A 24,816-nucleotide genomic window follows, 5' to 3' on the forward strand; every position below is an offset into this window, starting at 1 on the left:
ATGTGGTTTCCCCCCAACCCCGATTAACCACACAAATGCATGGCTATAGAAGTTGGCATGAATATGCACACACACGCTTTACTGTTGTGCTGACAGAGCATATTGCTTATTTGGGGAAAACAGTGAGATTTCGACTTGTTCCAGTGAAGAGGGTTATATAATCTGTTCTCCCTTGTCCCGTCTCTCTTTGTCTGATTTCTGATTTAACTTGTCAGATGGTTTAATACCTGTCTTATGCCGACACATGGAAATGGTCACTTATAAACTGTGGAAAACCATGGTTAGGATGCTTGTAGAGAGAAGTCAATCGTTTAATGACCTTTAGCCAAACCAGATATAAAGCTGGGGCAATTTTTCCCACCAGAAGCTTTCTGAGCCCTTAAATATATCTTAAGACAGCACTAAGTGAGAAAAGTGCTTACCAATTTAAACATGAGAAAACCCCTACAAATCCCAAAGAGTTGTCGTTAGTCCCCCAAAAAGCATTGTAAAGCAGAGCAGGCATATCAGTAATTTCAGATGAAATATTTAAAAGCAACTGTGAAAGAACACGCATGATGGAATCGGGAAATTTGATGTTTTAACACTAGACTGGACTGCAAAGCTAGCAATATCTGCAACCTGAAATGCACAGTGAAGCCATCCAAAATTAAATTGTGTGGTAGTTATGTAATGTGGGACTGTATTTTTAAATATATTCTGTTTTGAAATATGCTGCTTAACTAGAGTTCTTAAACCTTAATCATGATTGTTGTATTTTTGCTTAATACTATTAAAAGTAGTGAGAATAAGTACTTTCAGTGTGAAGTTAACAATAAAATAACCGCAATTAATTTTTAAAATGCGCAAAAAAAATCAAACTCTCACACGATTCAATGAATTCTGACAAGGGCAGAGAAATGGTACTAGTTTTTGAATTGAGATTTCTTTTGGTTTTATCTAGGAGCTCCTTAGCCTAACAGAATTATACATCATAATGGGTGTTCTTAATTGTGCAAATCCTGGATTTAGATGCAGTCATTGGCACTGCAACACTCTGTTCACATTGCACTGATGTGCACACTCAGAAACATCTCATTCACCTTAGCACAGTTTTCCCCTGAAGAATATCCTTTGTTTTCAAAATTATTTAGAAAAAAAAGTAATGGAGTAGCCCAAGGAGGAATTTGCAATGCAATATTTGTTAGCACTTTGAAGTAAAGCATCAATCTCAAGCCATTTAAAAACTGCTTTTAAAAGCAAAGCTGCTAACACATAAAAGCTGGGGAAAGTAGCAACAGCATAAAAGCTGAATTTGCAGCTGGTTTGTACCACTAGAGCAGCTGAAGTGAACTCATGAATCTGACTTTAATTTCTAATTGATTTTATGACTTGGCAGTGAGCACAGGAACACAGGTCTGTCTGTAGGAGACCAGGGGGCCATCAGTCCTCTGGGCTTGACACCTTTGTGTCCCTAGAGCTGCCCAGGCAGCCCTGCAGTCCCTGAGCACCGGCACGGTGGAGCACGGCAGCTCTGCTGGGGAAGCCCTTGGCTGTGGCATGTCCCACTGCACAAGGCATTGGGCTCCATCAGTAATCAATGGATTGATACACTGGGAACAAGGACAGACATCAAGGACTCCCATCAGCCAGGGATCAGTGGATCACACACAAGTCACCTGCACAGCAGTTCTAAGGTCTCATTAGCCCCCACCTTGCACATGATGTGCTGCTGACTTCGCTTGGTTGTATCCGAGTAATGAGATAGAGGAATATTTAATAATTTAACCAAAGGATGACCCAGTTGCCTCAAGTACAACCTGTACCAAGCTTTCAGTTACAGCTATGGAAAATTTATCTTCATTATCTTGTTATCATAATTTGAAACATAAAAAAACTAAGACAAATTCCTGAAAGGACTTGATAATTAATAATCAATCTTCTTCAGATTTGCTCATAGACTTTCAGAAGATTCCTCCACCCATAGTCCTAAGTACTATGCTATGCTATATTTTCACATTAAAAAGACTATGGACTTCGACTTTAAATTAAATACTTCTGATTTCCCATAGTTTTGGTACAAGAGATCATCACCTGTTGTACAAGCTTTGTACTGAGTGGATGAAGTCAGTGCTGTACAGCTGGGAACTATCGTGCCAAGAAGAATATTATTTATTATGCATTTATTATTTTTGTAAGTCACCATCAGCCTTCAGTCCCTGGAAGCAGAGGCAGAGCATACCAGTAAACACAGTAAAAGAGATGGTCCTACTGACACCCATCAAGAAGTTTGTCTGAGCTGGCAATGTGATTTGCCTGGGACATGGGAAAGACTGGCAAAAGCTGGTCTGCCTCCTTCGGCTTTAAATGAGTGAGGTATAAATATAGAAGCTTTGGAAAGTTGCCTCGAGTTTGCTGCATTGGAATTGCCATTACAATTGGATTATGATCCTTATTTATCCTCATTGACAAAGTGATTGAATTTGGTCAGCTGGGTCCCTTCCCTTCCTAGGGGACAACAGAGGAGCCCCATGTCTCCCAGGAAAGCAGAAAAGGTCCGGCACTGGCTGACACACAGTGATCTCCAGGGCCCTCTCTGGGACAGTTTGAACAATCCTTTCAATCCACCACTTGCTAAGTCCCTCTGACTGCAGAAATTACAGCTGTGAGCTGCTCTTCAGAAGAGACAGCAGCAGAGATGCAAGAATGATTTCCTTGCACACCATGGATGTGACACAGACCCAGCCCAAATGCTGCACCCCTGTGTTGAGCTAGAGCAAACAAAAGGTCAGAGATGATGAGTGTTCCCCACAGCTCAGTTAAGTCAGTGGTGTGGAATTCCTCTGACTAGTCTAAAAGCTATCTAGATTTTCTAGACAAATGGCCAGACAGGCAGGCCAGCTGTAAATGACAAACAGAAGAAATCATCTGCACAGACACTGCAGTGGGGCATAGGGAGGATGATGAATTCTGGGGCGCAGAGGGAGGGGAAGATTTGAACAAGAGTTCTGACATTACCCTTAGAGAACACTTGTTCTGTCATGGTTTAGGATGCCTCGATATTTGACCAGAAAATCCAAAGCATGGAAAAAAGCAGGAAAAAAACAATGACAAATGCAATCAAGCAGTAATAGTCAAAACAAAATCCAACACACTCCTCCGTGAAGTGTTATTCTATTATGGTATCATCTATATAGCAAAAGCGATGCAAAGAAAGAGTAGTAGGAGTAAGAAGATTCCTAAACCACCTCCAGACATCACAAAGCATCAAGATGCCACTTGTTAACAGCTGGTGTCAGGACTGGAGAAATGAATAGCAAACAGGAAGGATTTGCTGGCTCGGAAAATAGGCCAGAACCAAATGCAACAGGCTTGAGACTGTAGCTACTACAGCTGAACCCCTGAATATCTGCTGGACAACAGGCATATCTGAACAGGAGCCACCAGTGAGAATCAGAAGATACTGAGGCAACCATTGCTGTTCTGCCCCTCTCCCTCCTGTTCCCAATGCTGCAAATAGAATCACAGAATCACAGAATGGTTTGGGTTGGAAGGGACTTTAAAGATCACCCCATTTCAACCCCCTTGGTATGGGCAGGAACACTTTCCACTAGACCAGGTTTCTCAGAGAACCATCGCACCTGGCCTGGAACACTTCCAGGGATGGGGCACCCACAGCTTCTGTGCCAGGGCCTCACCATCCTCACAGGGAAGAATTTCTTTTTAATATCTAGTATAAGCCTACTCTCTTTCAGTTTGAAGCCATTCCCTCTTGCCCTGTCACTCCATGCTCTTGTGAATAGTCTCTCCCCATTTTTCTTGCAGGCTCCTTCCATGAGCAGAACTGCTACTGCAGTTTGATGTACCCTCAGCTCAGAGGTGCAGTGCTCAGAGAAGGACATTGGAAGAAAAGACAAACCTGCTACAAGGAGTAAGGCAGAAACTAGGAGGTACACTGCATGTTTAGAAGAGAACAGATCTGCAACAGACACGTATTATAAAACCACAGCACAAGAGATTGGAAAAGAAGAAATACGGTAAATATTCTACAGCACATACAAGCAGCCCTAGAGATATACCAGAACAAATACAGAGGAAGAAATTACTACATATAGCTAACAGAGATCCACATTAGGAATGGTATTACAAGAAAGATTACGTCCATCAAAGCCAACCCCTGGAGACCTTCTTAGGGTAATGTTTGTCCTCAGCAGCTGCTGTTAAGGTCCTTACGAAATAGGGACACCTTTTATTACAGCACCAATTTCACCTCTGCTCCGTCTTTCATGAGAAAAATAACTTAAACTGAGGCAGACCACAACAACTAGAAGCAGCTTGAGCCTTAGACCCCCATTTAGAAGGGGAAGATTTAAGTGGGTTCACGTGTGTGATTTCTCCAGGGTTTGCTGGATTCCATGAAGAGGGCTGTAATAGCACATGAGAAGCTGAAACTACAAATCTGCCAAAATGTACTTCTCCCCGCATTCTCACAAAGTAGTGCAAAGCCCTGTTGTGCCCAAAATTTTTCTTTGCTTTCAGTTCAGGCTAATTTCTACCTGTTAAGTGCTAATTTCAAAACATGAATTACGAAACACTCTCAGTGTGCTTATTTTTCTTTTGGCTTCCTCTTAAAAATAACCAACAGTGCGCAGTTTGTCCCTAGATTTTTCTGTGGCAGGCGTTATTAACATTCACTGAATGTGAATTCAGAAATCCTCACTATGGGAGGGAAATCCATCAATAGACTGCTACACCAGGGAGATACAGAGATCCTGCCCAGGCTCCCAGAGCAGGCTAAGACAGAGACAGGACCCAACCACAGATGTCCTGAGCAACTACTTTCTACCTGAATCACAGAAGTCTTTCCTTCCAGCTCAAGCTCGTGCCCTGTCTGGACTAACTGAAACTTCACAGACTTACTGATCCAGAAATAAATTTTTTGTCATTAAATCCTAAATCAAATGCCATGCAAGGAAAAAAGGTCAAAAATCAAGAGGTTGTGTGATTCCTCCAGATGTGAGTGGCTTAGTCAGATAATGACCAGCCCAGAAACCACCACAACATTCTCATGCCATAGAAATGCTCATATAAATGTTTCTGTCTACTTCATTACAGCAGTAACAGGAAAGTTTCTGTGATCTCCCTCATCAGTCTATTGCAAGGGTTACAGCTAGCCACAAATTTTAGACTGGGATGTTTAGAGCTGTTCAGATGGCACATTTTTGTTCATCTCAGATTCGGGCTTGAGCACAAGTATTATATCCCATAATAGCAATAGTTTATTATTAATTACATTTTTTTCTGTATAATAATTTCCCCTGGAAAACAATTTTTGCTTTCTGGTGAAATATGTAGATATGTACAGTATAACTATCACTGGTTCCCATAAAACAATAATCCAGCATGGAATATAGAATTTGCAATTTAACAGGAACCTACATTTCTTTAAGGGTTTTGGTTTGGTTTTCCTTTTTTAAACTAGTTAATGAGCCACTTCTAAATGAAACGAATCTTGTTAATGAGAAACTTATGTTGAAGAAAAAAAATAAATCTACCCTTCTGGATTTTAATATGAACATGCTTCTCTTTAGTACACATTCCCCCAGTTTTCCCTTGTCCATTTTCAAAAGGAATCATGCATGTTTGCCCTCTGGAAATGCTAAGGGCACATTTAGATGTAGGATGGTCAGCTATTATTCCCACTGATATATCTATACAACCAACAGTTTTGGTAAACCAAACCTCAAGCCCCAAAGAATGGCTTTTTCTAATCGCAAAGACCACCAAGACTTACCTGCTGAAGCAGAGCATGTAAAGTAAACCAGTGGAAAGAGAACTTAATGGGTTATCAGGCCTAACCGCCTAAATTCTTACTTGAGCTTTTCCTCCTGATTTGTTTTGGACTTGGTCAAGTGATTGCAGAAGATCCTGTGTGCAGAGGGCTGCAACTGGAGCACCAGAAAGAATTCCTGTGTATATGACATTATGGTTTGCATGGAGCAAACCAGCTGCTGAGGTGAAGAATTCAGCTGTGCCCCATCACGCATGTGAAAAGTTATTTGCAGAAGGATTTTTTACAGGTTTATTATTCCAAATCATAAAGTAAGCTGCTTTTGCCAATAGTTCAACTTAGCCACACTGCAGAGTATAGCTCCTGGATACTCATGAACTGAGTGAGGAGGCTTTGGAGATGCCCTCTGCAGCGTCATGAAAGACCATCTCTACCACCTGGCTGAAGATATCCAATAACCAGAAGCTGAAACAGTGGTGTTGCAAAAAACCCCCACCAAAATCAACCAACATTAAGAAAACAAAACAACCCCACCTCCCCACTTCACATGGAGCAACTACAAGTGGGTTCTGATAAGATCAACCTGTAGCTTTATTCAGACAGGTAGAGTTTGTTCAAATAAGTGCACAGTCAAATGCATTCAATGTTAACAATGTGAAAATATTGGGGCACCGCAAATTCAAGCATCTGACTTTCTCTACTTCCAGACTAGCAGTGCCACTTGGGAGAAAGCTCATAGTCAAATAGAAATACAGTATCTGCAGTAAAATACATACAAAATTACCACAAAAGTAATTGCTTTTGGTATAAATGGTCGTCTTCAAAGTTTTCTCTAGCATACACAGCCCTTCAGAAAGAGCGAGAATAAATTTACTGCATGTGAATTTATTCAAAGCTAGTAGATTCAGTATAATGAAATCCTCCTAAGTAAATATCTGATAAAGAAGCAAATGCTTAGCACTTGACCCCAGGAGCTGGGATTTTTTGACACACGGCTGAAATGCAAAGCAGCAGGAAACTCAGGACTGCTGGCACAGAGGAGTCAAGCAAGGAAAATCTCCAGGGGCTTGACTCCTGGGAGGAGATGGAGCCATACAGGGACTGAAAGAAGCAGTGCCACCAGAGGGTCATCTCTGTGGGGGACACTGAAAGCCCCCAAATCACAATCCGTGCTGTACCCTTCCTTTGCCAAGGGCCATGAAACACCCTGCATACATCTAAAAATGGTGATTTTTGCTGAATTTTCCCCCAGACTTCATTGTCATGTTGCCCAGTATGCGAACAGCAGCATACTTTGGTTTTCCCTACACAGACAGGTGCTCCTTGTGAGAAGAACTTTATTAGTCTGTTATAATAAGAGAGAAAAAGAAGCTGCCATTCAGTCGCATGAAAATCTTCACTCCCATGACACCTACTCCTTGTCCAGAGTGTTGTCTCTCTGTTACCAGACATCCCACTGGCTCAGGAGCTGAAAGGCCTTGGTGCCCACTATGCCGTTCAGGGGATGAATGTAGGCTGGCATTTCCTCTGCCACAGATCTTCCCACATCCCAGCTTCACGGTGTGTCATGCTCATACAACCATTCATACAACAAACACCCCAGGAGTCCTGTTGGTTATGGGAGACAGCAGGGGTGGCAAACCCTGCTCTTGCAGAAGTAACTGAGACCAAGGGCCAAACCCATGGTGACCACTGACACCACACGTATGGTGTGTCATAGAAGATGAAGTGCAAAAGCTCTTTGAATTCATGTTATCTCTGCATACAGCATGTCACTTAATTGCCCAGAAAAGCCTTTTGGAGAAGCATATGGGAAGTTTTCCTATGAAAAATGACACTGCTCAAAGTCTTTTCTAGCTAGAAACCACTCAACAGAATCTATCACTACTGACATCTGGGACATAAGCTTCAAAGCACTTAATTTACCATTTTAGCTTGAGCCAGTTTCTCATAGACATTGATATCCAAAGTAGGTAATTGTTATGCCAGAAAGCAGAATCATTAGAGGAGAAAAAAGGTGAAGAAGAAACCTACGCAGTAATTCTCCTGCAGTATCCAGACCTGCAAAAGCTTCATTTAGGATTGCTGATGACCCCTTCTTTAGCCTCCCACAACGCTGGACTTTTAAGACAATGGTTCTACAGGCTATTCTACAAGATCATTAATAGCTTGTAGAAGCATTGCAGTAACAACCACCAAGACAAGCCCCCAGCGAGGTCCCAAGCCAGAACAATAAAGCCTTTGTGCATCTCTGCTGGTACAACTGCAGCTCACCTTTAGCACCGAGCTCAGGCTCTCAGCTGTGCTAATTAATTGCTTAAGGAGTTGTCACCCGTCTCGGTGATGCAGAGCCAGCAGCCATCGCCACCCCTCCCCTCTCTGCCACAGTCACATTACCTGCTCCTCTCAAGGACCTCCTAGGGCTGGCTCCCCATCTGTCCCCTCCACAGCCTCCACACACCCCTGCTCCGCCTCTGCGAGTGAGAACGGAGAGGAGCCAAACCACAGCGACTCTTTAGAAGCAAATGCTTCCTCTGTCCATCGCGTCCCCATCTCTGTCACTCCAGACCTCCAGACATTAGCAGGAGCTTCAGTCCACAGCAGAGTTTCTAACCACACTGACAAAGTCCCACCTCTGTCTGGCACTCGCAGCTACGGAGGACACACAAGGACATCAGGACCTTCTGCCTAACACACCCCATATTGTTTACTGCATTCAGAGTGTGCACCCCTACCATACCCATATAAATCTTGTGGTGATGGACAACACAAAAAGAACCTGTTAAAACCCCAGGAATTGATTGCAATAAGGTCCTGGAGGAGCTGAATAATTCCCATTACATCATTTGTCTGTGAATCCTTTCCAATCAGCCTTCCCAGTGGCTCCAGTACTCTTTCTAGTCCATGAGGCTAGGAGCTGTGATAAACCTGATCCTACAGGCTGAAAGTATATGGCTTTCCTCTACTGATACCACTCCTGGGGATGCCCACAGCCAGCAAAAGACCTCTAAAAAGATTCAACAGCGTCATCAAGCAGGGCACAGTCCAGAAATCACACATCACTTTATGGGCTGCCAAGTGGACACCCCCTGTAAAACTAACCCCAACCCTATTTTGTGACTGCACCTGGGCAGTAACCAGCTTTTGTTTAAAAATGACTCCCCTCATTTCCCAGCCCTGCCTTCAGAGCTGTGTGAAGAACACTGCTGGTTATTTTTTAGAGGTGAATCAACACTAATTCAAACTTGATGGCAACTTAATGACTCCCATCAGCAGGTTTCCCCAGAGCAGAGCAGCGACCTCAAACCACTGGCCGACTGAAGGGCACCCACCCCCACCATACACACCTGTCACGTATAAAGGGATCTTCTTTACCTTGCTCTGGGTATCAGTGTATGTTTTAGAAATGAATCAGATTGTAACCAATATGTTGGAAGACAGGCCAGGCTCCTGGAAGAGTGGGGATAGGAGATGGTTTCTGCTAGTGGAGTGCTTTCAGTCTGCGGTTTGCACTGAAGTTGTTATTCCTACAGCTGTGATGAAAAATCCTTCCTTAATACTGCACTGCAATAGCAGGAGAAGCCTGATTCCTTATTAAGTTGTGTAAGCAGAGAGGTCAAGCCTAGAAGAGCTGAAAACCTGCAATTCCCTACCCTCCTTTGGGATGCTGCAGGTCAAGGTGGAAGTACAATGGCAAGTATGCTTGCCCTGATGCTGCATTTGCTCTCTGGGTAAACAGAGACCATCTACTCCCTGGGCTGTCATTCTGGCATCTTTCATGACCACTAAACTCTCTCCTAAAAGAAAAAGGAGGTTTTATTAGAAAGTCAGTGGACGATCCAAATGTCAGAGTGAAAAATCCAGAGGAAGGTTAGGGATTTTTTACTTTTTTTTTTTTTTTTAATACAGCTGCACAGGAGGTGAGTGAACACCAGAGCATTTTGATTTCCTGCCTGGTTTCAATAAATGTTGCACTCCCAGGCACCCAAGGGACTGCTGTGGTTTGTCAAAACCAATTAATTTTCTTCCACAGAATGCTTCAGGCACCTCAAAATGTTGTTTGAGAGCTAGCACACATCTAAGGAGGAGGGAAAGCTGGCAATCAACTGCTGCTCAGGCTCTGCATCAGGAGCACAGCCCTAAAAACTCACACCAACAGCAGAGGCAAGGAGAGGACTTACCACTTCAGTCATGGGAGGGAGCTGAGGGCAGAGCCAACAAGAAAATGCCATGTGTTATAGGCCCTAGGAATATAAACATGAAGCTGCCACTTGTGAAACTTGCCAGAAATAAGTTTCCTAAGGGAGAATTCAAAGCTGAAAGTTTCTCTCTCTTACTTGCATTTCCTAGGATTCACTGCTCAGTGCTAATAGATGTAGTAATGAGCCAGAAGAGACAAACTGAACAGTTGTTATTAAGGAAGACATTTGGTAGATAAGCCCTGGAGCTGAGATTCACAGGTTCCCTCCCCAGCCCTGCATCAGACTCCCTGTGCAGAATAAGGGTTTTCCTCATCCAAGCCTCAATTCACCTGTTTACAGAGCCAACCTGTGATGTTTTCCTTCTCTCCAGTATTGAGATATGAAAGTAAACTTGTTTTCAAGTAATTCTAATAATCAGCCGTGAAATGCACTAGAGGTAAGCATGGTATTACCATGCTAGGGTTTCTTTTTCAGTGAACACCAAGTCACTGGGCACTTAAGAAGATATTGGAGCTATCGTTTCTACTCAGAATTGGACATACCCAGTAGTGATGCTATGAATATTCCATGTATTTACCTCACAGCAAATTATTATCACTGAATGTTAGGTAAACCATCTGCTGCTTTCTACAAAAGGCAGGGACAGGGATGAATGTTTTTGTTGCATGCCAGCACTTTAAAAAAAGGGCAGAAGACAAAAGATAAGTTGAATTTTAAACAATTTGAGTTGACTGTGGAGTCACAGGCAAGTCCTGCTAGAGCAGGAAATGGAACAACAGCTGATGTTCCCAGCAAGCACTATAGTAAGGCCCAGCCTACTCATAATGCCCAAGGAAACTGGGAACCAAGGCTCCTTTGAAGATCCCAGCCCCTCATCTCAGGTCTAGTGTCATCCTTGCTGGACCAGTGACAGAAACAAAGAACTTCCAAAATTAAAAATGATAGCATGCTGAGCAGTAAGTGAGCTTTATAGTGTAACAAATCTTAGAAGAACAAGGAATAAATCCGCCTTTTTTTCTTTTTCTGTTCCTCAACCATAGTATCTTCAATGACCTACTTGTTTTCAAAAGTAATCCAACATTTACCATTACAATCTTCTTTGCTCCTCAAGTCACATAAACCCCCTGCTGTCTCCTTCTTCTCTATTTACCTGGCCTTACAGTCACAGCAGGGAATTGAAAATCTGCTCCCTGCCTCCTAGCTACAAGCAAAGGCTTTGCTTGGGCATCCAACAGATGATAACTAATGCTACTGCTTAAACAATCCCTGGAGTGGCTCCTGACACATGCAGACATTTAGATCCTGCTGCCAGTCCAAGCCACATCAGCCAGGCGTTTAGGAGACTGCCCTGATGGAAAGAGCCATGCCTCTCATTCACAGCATCTCTTCGCATCAGTAAATCTCATGTTTCATTCAGGCAGGATTTTTCTCAGTGCTCTTACTTACTATTTAATATTTATACTATGGTCAGTGTCCAAAAAGCATGACACTATTGGTTATAGTAGGTGCTGAACAAACACATACTAAATCTGTCTTGGATGCTTCCAGGTGTGAAAGGTCAGTTAGAAAAGAGAGAAAAGTCAATAAAGTCTCAAGCCCAGTGTGTTGGGGAAGATGAAACAGGAAAGCCTTATAAATATGATTGCCTGACAAAAGATTTTGGGAATATGAAAACTACAGGCGACATCGAAATGAAAGCCACTTTTGAAATACCAAGTCTTAGTTACTGAACAACTGGAAAACAATGGTATGGCCGACTGAAGGTAATCCCCTCTTGATGGAACAATACCCTCTGCTTGCAGGCAGGTCCAAGGGTCAGAGCAGACCCTACTAGCTCAGCAGAAGGGGTCCAAAGAGTAGTTTTTAGAAGTTAAGATGTAACACTCTATGGTAATATAAGAACTCTTATAGGCTGTATGTAAATGCTATAGGGTTTGTATCTTGTATTAGATTGGTTAGTGACAATTAGAATATTCAGTACAGAAGATGATTTATTGTATTGTAACCAGGACTTCACCATTCCATTCCATTCCATTCCTCTCTTACTCTTCACACACTCTTACACTCTCTCTCTCTCTCCTTACTTACTCGCTTACTCTCTTGCTCTCTTGGGCCTGCTCAGAGCTGCCAGCTGCAGCTCTAAGCAGTGCCCCTATACCCACGCCCTTTGCAATAAACCGCATGTTCCAAGATCTACCTATAGAGATCTCTCGTCACCATCCGTCCCGACCGAACCCACCAGAGTCCCTACACCAGTGAATAACTGAATCACAACGAGCAAGCCCAAATATAAATCCAAAATAAGGAAACAGAGAAATCCTCCAAAATATCCTCAAAAAAATCCTCAAAATAAAGAGGGGATGCCCCACATATACCAGTTGGTATTGATCAGCCCAAGAGCAACAGAAAAGGAAGGAGAATCCATAGCCATTAGCATCACCTTCCTGCTACATTTCCTCCCTAGCCTGTTCACCTTCCTTCCCTCTGCTCTGGATATGACCTCCCAAATCATGAGAGAACGTGGTTTATCTCTAAGACACAAAAGAGTGTGGAGTTTTTCAAGCTCATTGTATGCAAAATTGTCAAAGTAAGATGCAAAGGATACAAGTGTTGGAAAGCTACAGATCCCTGATGGTTACCAAGATCTGGAATCTCCCAAGAGGCAGTTCCTCCAAAGGCAGAGCCAACTTTTTCAATAAAGCCACAGCAAACTACAGCTTTAACTATAGCACAGATTCTCAGTCTTCAAGCAAAGCTCTCCAGTACTGAAGTCCAGTCTGCTTACGAGGACGGCAAGGCTGATCTAATAACAGACTCCACTCTCTCTCCCTCCCTTACAATAATATCTTAACTCTAAATAATTAAAAGGAAATAAGTACCTATAAAACTGGCAGCATCATTGCAGGCCAATAGGTCGGCAGGGGTGGGTGTTTGAAATAAGGGGCCCATTCAGGTCACTCACTTCAGATGTCAGAGGTGATCTGCTATAATGAGGCACGATAAACATGCTCACTTAACATGCAAAGTGCCCACTGCCATTTACCAGGCTGGAGCCACACTGCAACATAACAACCACAACTGTGCCCTTGAGAAGTCACCTCCTCCCTGGCCTCCCCAACTTCCCAAACTCTTCTGCATTTCTACACACAGAACGAAGGAGATGTGACACATCTTACTGCTTCCTCCACACAATGACCCCAAGTATCTAACAACAGTTTCCTTCTTTAAACCTTTCAGTATAACTGTATTTTGCTCCTCTGCAGTCCAGTGATGGATGGAAGTGATGGATCATCCACAAGAAAGCCAGGATCCAGTACCGTCCAATTCCTAGTGCTTGCCTGACAAACCTATCAGGAAGAGAAATGCAAACTCCCCAGCCTGCAGCATTTCAAGTTGAAGGAGCACTTAAAGCCTATAAATAATATTTAAAATCGTAGAATGGGGAAAATCTGAACTACGATGGAATACAGATACATATTTTCTATGTTTTGTATCTTGATCAGTGATAGAGTTGCATTTTTGGTTATCAGCTCTGCTCGTAGGAAACTGAATTCCAGGCTATATCAATTCCCCTGTGAATGTAAAGGAAAAGAACCATCTGGAGAGAATAATAAAACAATTAACTTTCCATTAAAGAATAATCTATGTATGTTTTTAAGAAGGGAAACTTTAATGATCTCCACCTAATTATTCATCCTGCATTCTGGCAGAGCTGGTACGGATTTTGCCTTGCTTTATTTTTAAACACAGCCTGAAGTTAACAACTTCAGCTGGAATGGATGTGGGGACCACACAGGCTCCTTCAGTCAAGGGCAAGACAACCTGGATGAGGGAGGCTTCCAGAAACATCAGCCAAGGTCTCATCCTTCCCATGGATTCATATGGCTGTGTAAAGGCAACGGCATCAATTCAAAGAGTTTCACTGGATATTCATGAGGATTTTACAAACATGGTTGTTGTAACTGGCTGGCTACATCAGCTACATTTTTGGGTGTGAAACGCAAAGCAGCATACTCAGGAGATGCACACACCTGAACATCAGTCTGTTGAATGCTGGGCTCATTTAACTTGTCACTGACAGCAATATAAATCAGAAATGACTCCATAAAACTCAATGGCAATCCCTTCTGATTGTGCAAACTCACCAACTGGCTGCAAGTGTATTATCTTTACAAAGTAATTCTGTAAAGCGAAAAGGTTCAAAGCAAGGGCTTTAAGGACTATTACACTGCCTGTTACCCTTCTAAACACGCCCTTCTCTAAGGACCTGCTGGCTTTACCCACGATGGAGAACAGTCCAGGCTGCACCACACTGTGGTTCTGCAGACCTGCTCAGCACTGCCTCAGTTTCCCAGAGGATAATACTGATGAGCCAGTAAGTGTGCATGCCTGCACTTCATTCCAGTTTACACAGCGCTTTCCAGCCAAGGCTCTCAAACATTTGGAAAGGACCAAATATAGTTTAAGCTAAAATTAACTGGAACATAAATACCAGGATTCAGCCACTCAGATCACTCCTTTAGAACACCTACCTGGCACTCTGGGCTTTCCAGCATGAGAACTTGCACATTAAAGAGCTGGTAAATAGTGAGACAGTGTCCAGGTAATTCTTTGCTACAATTTATTGACCGACTGATTGAGATCAGGCTCTGTGACACAGTGCAGGCATGTTTATCCCTCTCCCCTGCAAGCTGCTAAGTTTTATGATCTGAAAAAGTAATTTAAAAAAACCCAACATAATTCTGGCACACAAACTAGTCACACCTGAGTCCTACTGGAAAAATCCCTGCCTCAGCTTTCAAATGTTGCAGAACATTTTCATTCACAGCTTCTGCATAAACAGAACAAGTATTGAGCCTAAGAGTCTAAGGCATTTTAGCCTCTGAGACTTCTAGTCTGCTCTTCCCCTAGAACTGTAAAAGCCCATCTTTCTACACTAAATACATATATATATATATATATATATATATATATATACACAGACACAACCATATACACAGATATATGCACACCCTGATGTCTCAAAGCAGGGCCCCTCTATCTGCCAACAGGCTGCACACTGCATCAGCACAATGGCTCTGGTGCAGGATCTGCACCACCCACTGGAAAGGATTTAGTGAGGGGTGCTAACGTCACACACTGAGCAGCCACATACAGCTATAAATTATTCATACACATTACTCTAATTATGCAAATGTACTAAAAGCTGGAGCATATGTTTCCCTGACATCTCACAGTACAGATGCAATATGGTTCTAGTAGAGAGAAAGAGTGAGAAGTGAGATGATGGGTGTAAGGGGGCTAACGATGGCACACTCTGGCCCAAGCAAGGGGTGGCAGAGGATCCCTCTTTCCCAACCAAGCTGCTGCAAGCCTAAGGACATTTAAATGCTCCTCCTTGGTAATATAGTGTTGGCTTTGCACTCAGTGCTGAACAGAGTGCTGAGGCTGCTGAACGGCCCAGGCAGATTAAAATAAACCCAAGCAGTTTGGAACAGGAATGTGTTTATCTGGCATCGCACACTTCCTCTTATCAAACATGAGGAGCAGGGGAGGGCACAGTGATGGTGTACGGAAGCAGGCTGTGTGCATGCTGGTAGGAGAGGGGGAGGGAAAAGAGGAGAGGAAAGCAAGGATCAGACAGATTATGCATGAGCTTGGGAGGCAAGGGGTTCACTGGTGTACAGAGCCCATACTCCTGGGCAGTCCCCAGATGGGCACTAGCTGTAGGAAAACTCAGTAAGGTCCTTTCTCCCTGGCAGGATCTGGAAGAGGGCAGGCATTTAGTGCTGCTGTAGCATAAGCAGCTGGCTTTGTGTGTTGCCCAAGCTTTGGGGTCAAACTCCTCTCAACTCTGAAGGAATTCTGACACCTCAGAAGGAAAAGGATTGAATATCAGAAGATTAGGATCTTATTCCCAACTCTGCCATGTTGGGAATAAGGACCACATCACTGTGCTTCTGTGAATGCCCAGTCCACGTGACAGAGCCCTTTGGAAGCAGACTGGCTTCTCAGACACAGTGTCCAGAGCATTGTGCAGGGGGGCTCTGATTCTCTTGCATCCTTCATTTAAAATTCCATTAACACTTCTCAGATTCTCCAGCCATACTGAATGACCAGGTGAGTATTTCTACACCCAGAGAAAACAAAAGAACAAATTAAACATCATGTAATACCACAGTTACTTGGGAGGTTTAGGCTAACTTATTATTATTCCAGTAGTTACCCAAGATCAAAAAAGTTGAACAGAAAACCTTGACAGCTCCTTTGATAAGAGCATGTCTCACCTCCTGGTGCTGGCATTAAAGAAGCTCTAGCTCTGTACCAGCAGTTTTGTAAGGGATGCACTCACAGAGTGAAACACTCGGTACTGCAGAGACCCCATCACAGGAGGAGTGCTGGTGACTGCAGCACTACACAAGGCAGATGCCACTCTTCACACCCAAGGCAAAACTCTGATAGTATACTAGTTTTTTTAATTCAAGCTCTTGTTTGTGCACAGCTCAACAGTTCCTCACCTGCAGCTGCCTCAACTAAAGCATGGCCATGCATTGAATACAAGAGAGAATATATCAGAGAAGCAGCGCTAAGCAGAAGGGACAGGCAGACTGAGGCAGACAAAGGTGGGGACACCTGCACACATCCTGGTCACTCTGCCCCAAGCCCTGGCCAGCAGAATCTGTCCTTCCCTGTCAGAAAAACCCAGAGGAATGAACAGCAGCACTTCTGCCAGGCAGAGATGCCAAACTAGCAAAACAAAGTACAAGATAACAAGCAAGAATAGAAGACAGACATGAAAATCCACTGAAGTAAAACCAGATATTGATTACAAGGAGCAAGCTGAGCCACTTCTACTGTGCCACAATCAACAAACCCCTTGGGGGCTGCATCCCAAAGAGCACACAACATGAGTCTCCCTTTCCCCTGGGCCCATCCTCCTTTCCGTGCAGTCACACGTTGTGGATCAAGTACAGCTCAGGCAGAGGTTCCCTGCCTGCCCAACTCAGCCAGCAGGCTGCTCCCCATATCCCACCCTGGGCTCAGCTTTGGGGCCATCTCACCCTTTACAGACTGAGTGGTTCCTCATCACCAAGGCCAGCAGAATCCTTATCTCCCAGTCATACGCAGCAAGGCAGACCCAGACACTCTCTCTTGACTTCCCTTGGCTGCCCAGAGGAAAGGGAAGAAGGTACAGAACCAGCTTGACAGACCGGAGAGGAGAAGCAGGTGCAGCTCAGGTCCAGCTCTGCTGCCCACCCTGCCCCTGCTAAAGCCTGTCTGTGGCAGGGTGTGACACCTCCAGGAGAGAGCTCAACCCTGCTATGGAAGCAGTCCTCAGGAAAGACAACCAGAGGGAAGAGAGAAAGGAAGACAGAGCAGGAAAGGGGGCTCAGCATTTACATCTCTTACCTTTTCCCCCTCTCATTTGAAAGGCTTTGGCTTCCTCAGTAACTGTCAGCAAGGAAACAAGGCCATTAGAGGCAGCCAGGGATAACAGGTACCAGAGGAGAGGGAGGGGATGTTCTGACCAGCTCGCTGTTCGCCTCAGGAGACACAGGATCAAACACAATTTAAGTAACAAGCCAGGGCAGACTTGAGCCTCAGCCCAGCTATCCAGAAAAGGAGTTTTAACACAACATCCAGGGGAGCTGCTCAGTGAGGCACAAAACCCAGCGGCACACACAGTTCTGCTGTCATCGGTCCTGCCACGAGTGCCAGCACAGCAGGACACTGGGAGGTTGGGACAGGGCTGCACCAGCATGGGAAATCTCTTGAGTACAGTCTACCCTGGAGCAGGTGTTGCAGCATCTACGCTGGAAACAAAAAATATTAATTCATTTTTGACTAAAGTCAATAACTTTTACTTGTGCCAAAACACTAGAAGAAACAGAAATGTAGTGTGGTGTAGCAAGAAATGCCAAAACAAAATTTTTTTTTGTTCAGGAAAGTGAAGAGTCCACTGTAGCCACAAAGAAGTCACTAACAGAAAAAAAATGTAAGTCAGAGAGTTGTATTTTTAGTGTAATATTCCTTATTCTAGAAATAATTATTTTAACAATGTCAATCTATTCAGCCAGCATTATAGGGTCCCACATATCATCATGCCAGTCAGAGCTAAATTAGCAATGATTTGTGCTCTCAATTATCTCTGGTGAGCTGCGAGGGAGGCAAGGACAGGGAGACAAAGCAACATGCCCTTATCCATGTGCTGGGATTTGTTTTGAGGCATGCCTGGAGGAACCAGCCAGCCAACAGGATGCTGCACCACAGGCACCCTGAGGGCTGAACATTGACTTCACCAGGCAGAGAATCATCTCAGCAAGGCCATGGTCCTCCATACAGCCCCAAGCCCACGGTGTTCAGTCATATGGGTGGCCCCACCACAGCCAGTCTGACCAATGGGGACATTTGCACTTCAGTGTTTTCAAGGTTTGGACATCAGGAGAGAAGCAAGGTGAAAGGAGAGCCCCTGGCACAATACCCCTTTATATCTCACAGCTTCTCACCCTCCTGTAATTGCTCAAAAAAAATGGTCCTCTTGTGCAAAGGAGCATCTGCATGATACAAGCTTGGAAAATCTCTCCAGGTGATTGCCTGTCCACCTGGCAGGAGAGGAGAGAAGCAGGGGCATTGAACATTTACCCCAACTCAAGGAAATGACTGAAGAGTTAAAACAAAAATCTTTCTGGGATGGGCAGCACTCCAGGAGGATAAAATATTCAGCACCGTTATGTTCCTGGACACCATATTTCTGACAATAAATTTCATGCCTCATATGCCACAACAGTTACGATTTCAGGCAATAACCAAAGAACAGGTCCTCATCCTTTCACAGCAACCCAAGAAAAAAATACTCATAAGTAACCCTGGCAAATCTCTGAGGAGGGTATTTTTTATTATTATTTGGTCTGACACTTTGGTAGTCAGGCCTGAACTGGAAAGAAGATTTCTGGCATGGACCCACCTCCAGTGCTTACAGGCTTCATAGGCCCATGAGAGCTGGCACTGGAACCCACCACCTCACAACAGACTCCACCAAGTTCAGAAGGACCAGTTCTGTCTTTGGTGACACTGGAGCACTTTTTTCCCCTACTTCCAATATCACTCCCTAAGCACTATGAACCAGAAATCCCCCTCTGCAGACATGTCCCAGGCCAACATGGCAAGCTCAAAAACATCAGCAACTTTTAGCAAAAAACAAGCTCTACTTGCCTCATTTTTCTTTATCCTTCCTACCCTGCATGGGTCTACTCTTGCTTAATAATAAACCTTCCTGTGAAATCCCAGTGGGTGGAATTAGCTTCCAGCTATACCATGTTTCAGCTCCCACAGCTCCTCAGGGGCTTTCCCTTCCCCCCTGTGCCTGCTCACCTTCTTAATTTTGAGTGTGGTTGCAACAGAATGTGGACTTATTTTTATTCAACTTTTTTAATCCATGTCTCCAAGTAGGTTACAGTGCCACTTCATGACATTAGACAGCTCCCATACTGTAACCCCGATGAACCTGTGTGCAACTGGTGGGTAAGGACTCCCTGCAGGTACAGCTCTGAGTTCTTCAGGATGAAGCACTCCATGCCATTTTCCATCCGTGAAGCTGTGCTAGTGTGCACTAACAAGCGATGTGGTTCTTAACTATCATCCACTTGATATTGCATCTACGAATCAAACCTGAGCTCCACATCCCAAGTTTCCCCCTAGAGATCAACAGACAGCCTCCACCAGTGCTTTCTGGTGTTCAAACAGCTGCACATTGGAATTTTCAGTAGCTCATTTCTTGGCTTCAGCTGGTTTATGCATTTACTAGATACAATAATTAGCTTCCTCCCTTCACAAGAAGATTCCAAAACAGATTTCAAAAAAACCCTTCAATCCCTCTGTAGTCAGTTTATCCAGTATTAATCCATTGAAGTACTGCATTATGTTCTACCAGAAGAATTAAACAGGAAAAGTGGGAAGCTCTCTTACCTGTAATTGACTGACTGGCCAATAGGAGTCAAGTGCCGGCAAATTGGAGGTGTAATTTCTCTTTAATTATGGCATTAAAAAAATTACATGATATACCTATTTAACATGCAAAGGAGTAAAATCAAAGCTAATAAGAATAAATTGTAAGAGAGGACATCTACAAAAATGTAGTAGCAATCCTTTTGTTTTTTATGACTGTGCTCTGCTGAAGAGAATGCTGGCTGCTGTGCCATCGTACTGCCTGGAAAACATCCCCAGCTCTGAGTCTAAGACCCTGCCAATATGCAAAACTGCATTGCAAAAATGCATGGCTACATTCAGAAATACCTGTTGAAACCCAAGTGGTGTATATGCTTTTCATGCTGCACATGAAGTTTATATCAATCCAGTTGTAGCTCCTTTGAAATGAATGCACACAAAGCCCAGATACACCATTCTACAGCTCAAATATGAACAAATGAATGGATGAACCGTGAAGAGTATTGCAGGCCTTCAGGTAAACTCATTTCAAAATGCATTTAAAAGAAAGTAGTGTGACCTCTGTGTTTAGACAATGGTTACAACCAACAGTAAAAAATATGAACAGTTCTGTTTAAGCCAATATAGCTACTAGTGCAAGACAGACAGTAGGAGTCCCATAAAGTATTGGCATCTGAGAAGAACATGTCACTGTCACCAGAAAACACAAATACACCCATGCTTTTTTCCTGGGGTAACATATTTATCACTCTAGAGAAGCCTATTTTCTTTAGATTAACACCATAACTGTTATTCCAAATTGTTCCATTTCAAATCAGCTAGTCAGCACAAGAGTGTGGGCAAGGGGAAACAGGGTCTTACTGGGAAAGGGAAACAGGGAAGGTTTCAAAGGCTGTTTGATCCCAAACCTAATAAACCCTGACGAAGCTGTTCTGTAACTGCCCTAACCCAACTCAGAGCACTGGTGCCAGGAGAAGAGCAGGTCTGGCATCTGCAGCCTCTGTATCCTGGTGCTAACTCAGGGAGCAGGAGGCAGATGCCAGCATTAGTAACTGGATTTCATTTTCTGGCACTTGGAAACAGAAGCCAAACAACAATTACAGTTTTACCTGCAATGTGTATTTAAAAACAAGGAGCTTCCAATGGCTAGCCAAATTATCCTTTCAACATTTCCTGCTTTGTCAACACAAGTTTAAATTTAAAACACAAATTAAACTACCTTCAGTCCCTGGAGGAAAGGTTAGTTGAATTTAGTATTTTTTAGCGTGTCATATAGCAAAAACCCCACAGGTACATGCTCAGATAGCAGTGACATGCAGCCCCAGAGACAGGCAGATACAAACCACACTCACTCCCACACACTTGGTAAATGCATCTGATTGCCCAGGAACCAGAAGCACAGCCAGCCATGACCCTGCACATGGAGTGAGCTGAGAGGGTGACTGAGCGCAAGTGTTCTCTCACTGAGGGTGATTTCTGCAGATGAGAACATACACTGCCACAAGAAAGGCAGCACAGGTAAACGAAAGACAGCTTACCAGTTTGAGCTGCTGGACTCCACCAAATATCCTCATCACTCCATCAATCTCCTGCTCCAGCCTCCTGGCCCAGTACTGCATACTGCAAGACATGGAGAGAAAGAGAGAAAGAAAGGGAGAGAAAGAGAGAGAAAGAGTCAGAGCCCTGACACTGAGTAGATAAGCAAGGGACTGAAGGGAGAGGGAGAAAATCAGTGCCTCAGCTAAGTTCACTGCTCTCTCTCTGCAGCACTGAGTGCAGGTGGAGTGCCTGGAACACACTGCTTTGAGAATTACAGCTGGGGCAGGTTATAAACTTCAAGACTTCAAAATTTATGCACAAGGCACCACAGAGAGAAGAGGGGAGAAAAAGGCACAACAAAAACTGCAAGGCTTGAGGCTTTATTTTCTCCTTATATAAACATTTGCAGTAGATAATTATTTAAGCCCAGAGTGGTTAACAAGGTTGAAGTGCTGTGGAGTACAGAAAACAGCTTATTGCTTCAGCAGGGCTCTGTGGCAGAGAGCAAACCCTGAGCCATGGCAGGGCCAAAGGTGTCTTGTCCTACTGCAGCAATGGATTATGACTGTGGCACCACGGGAGAGACCTGGGCACAGCCAGGAGCCAAGCACAGAGCAGCGAGTGCCCGAGGGCTCAGCTGCTTTGCACCTTCAGCAGAGCCCAACCTGTGCCAGGCACCGACTCCGCCAAGCCCACTGCAGGCAGAGCTGCCTCCTGAGGCAGTGGGAAGGGCCAGGAGTTGCCACTGACATGTCCTTCATCCTGAGCCCTGTACGGAGAGGGAGCTGGCTGCCAGGCCTTCCAACAGGCACAACACCCTTCCATACATTCAGCCACACAGATTTCTGCTTACAGCAATTAACACCGAGTTAAAAACAACAACAAATAAACCCTCTTCTAAATCCACAGAACTTGATAATTCTCCTTCTTTTAATGAGATTTCCTGGCTTCAGTTGCTGCCCAGGCAAATGTCAAATCTCCTGTCTGACCTGGAAAAGCAACACTTGATTGCCTCTGCACCTCTTGGCACTGCCTTCGGTGCTTTTTTCACAGCAACATTTCTCTTTCAATGTATGCCACAGAAAGAAGGGAAGGAGAACAAGGAGTAGAAGGAAAGGCAAGCAGCAGGGCAGAGTGCTGGTGGGAGGGAGCAGACCAGCTCAGGGAGGTTGCACTTTTGTTAGGTTCACCAAGTGATTTCATTCTTCATGCAGAGAGACATTTCCCAGGCAGCCCACACATGCTCCCCCACAACCCCCAAACCACGGAGGGGCTCTCCCGGAGATCAAGGAGCAAAGAAACCCAACTATTTTTTCAGCTGGGCACTGGAGGACTCTGAATTACACAGCACAGCCCAAAAGCTGGGCAGAAATACCAAAACAGAAAGATGCCCTGAGCTGGCTGGCAGAGCAGAGCTGAAGCAGCACTTTTGATGGCTGAGGGACGAGCAGGACAGAGGGAAGGACTGGCAGACAGACATGTGTTACTCAGGCAAAATTCATGCCAGTTAATAACATACAAGGCTGTGGATGAAAACAAGATTTAATTGTGCACACCAAGCCTTCTCAGTTTTCCAATGTAACTTTTGCTAATTCCCATCTTTCTGCAGAGGTAATGCTGTCTCTTGTCCCCTGAAAGCATGGCTGGGGAGGGGAAATCTAGGAAATGAGATGAGTGAAGAATACCAAGAAATTCTGCCAAATTCTGCCCCTATTCTGCCAAAGGAGCAAGAGCAAAGCCTTCAGTGGGGCTGCCAGTGTGAAGGTACCAGGTCACAGACAGAGCTGAGGGAGGCTGGGTTTTGGGGCTTTTGTTTCTTTTCCAGTCAAACATTTTATCAAAGGTATATTCAGGTTACCAAAGTTACTCACAAATCTGAAACATTTTCACCAAAAAATATCTATTTTTACACAGGCATTCATTAAAAAAAAAAAAAGCCTTGAAAAATCAAAATGGAATTTATTTTTCCCCTCCTCCAGTTTGTCCAGTGAACTGAAAAAAATCAATTATATGCTCATACTCAGCCACAGGTCTGAGAAACCCCACTGAGCACTTACGGAGCTGACACTTTTCCTTAACTTCCAGCTCTGTACAAGATCCTCGATTTCAGTGACACCTGCCTGTGTCAGCTCTCACCAGGAACACCTACACCACCACAGCAAGGGAAAATTACCTCCCATCTTGAGCTGTATCCATCAACATTAACAACAGCTCATATCTGCTTAAATGTCACATATGGCCAAGCCTTCAGAAAGGATTAGTTAGAGAGGAAGACAGAGGCATCAATATTACTCTGTTGGCATATGCAAAAGAGACACTGAGCGCTCAGTTGAGCTGGGATTTACAATTAATTTAAATTTAGTCAGCAGATTTGTTTAAAAAAAATTTTTTTTAACTTATTCCACCCCCTGCCTCCACCCCAAGAAGTACTACTGTTTTAGAGAAAAGCCACTGGGTTTTTCATTCATGAGAAAAGCTGCAATTCCCTTTAATTGCGCAGTCTTATAATACCTGGCTCTCAACCTTACAGACCAGCAGTTTCCCAAAGAGTCCATCTAAGCCTTGTGACATCAGTATGGAAAATAAATAAATACACATATTACACTATCAAATAAAAAGGACAGCATTTTGGCATAGCTGACACCAAGTTTCTAGATTAAAAAAATGTAATAGCAGAAGCAGCTTGGTTTTTTGGTGTAGTATGGCTATACAAGAGCTTTTGCCAGTGATAGTAAAAATTCTTTTTTCTACCCAGCATGTCCCTCACATACGTCAAAGCACTGGCAGAACTCTTGTCTGACCCATTACTATGTCCCACTAGCCCTGGTAATGTCCAAGACAGAAGGCTCCAGAGTGGGCTACATGCCAAAATTTGGAGGTTTCATCTCAGTTGCCATATACTGGGTTGAAAGTTACCATTAAAAAAAAAAATACATGAAACTAATGAATACATGAAACTAACTTGAAATTTTATGTAAGATGACTGTAGCAAGGCTGCAGAGGGTAAAGAAACTGCTAGCCCATGATGAACATGGATATTTGTGTGTGCAGCATGTCTCCTATGGAAGCTGTAAGCAATAAGACATGACAGTCATTGCATTTTTGAGCCATTACTGCACGCCTCAGGTACGTTACAGGGCTTGAGGAGCGATAACTCCTCAAAACATGCTGCCAGGAGTGCCCTACTGCTCTTGTGAAATGTCATTTACAAATAAAGCATAAAGAACACAGCTGATGCACTGGCTGGGAAGCCACTGGCATGGCTGTGCTGGTGCTGACAGAAAGCCACCAGGCTCCTTTACGAGCCATGTGCACAGTCCCCTCCTAAAACCAAGCACCACTTTGGTGTCCGCTGTAGTG

General features: G+C 43.9%; 1 protein-coding gene across 2 annotated transcripts in view; it reads right to left on the minus strand.

Moving 5' to 3' along the window:
- The window catches only part of CACNA2D2 (calcium voltage-gated channel auxiliary subunit alpha2delta 2), a 212,933-nt gene that overhangs the window by 169,351 nt on the left and 18,766 nt on the right, over window positions 1-24,816 (minus strand). For both annotated transcript variants that reach the window (XM_032120799.1, XM_032120798.1), the window contains exon 2: window positions 21,456-21,537. In XM_032120799.1, coding sequence (XP_031976690.1) covers window positions 21,456-21,537 — 82 coding nt within the window. The remainder of the gene's footprint in view (window positions 1-21,455; window positions 21,538-24,816) is intronic.

Source organism: Corvus moneduloides, chromosome 11, assembly GCF_009650955.1.
Source record: "Corvus moneduloides isolate bCorMon1 chromosome 11, bCorMon1.pri, whole genome shotgun sequence".
NCBI lineage: Eukaryota > Metazoa > Chordata > Aves > Passeriformes > Corvidae > Corvus > Corvus moneduloides.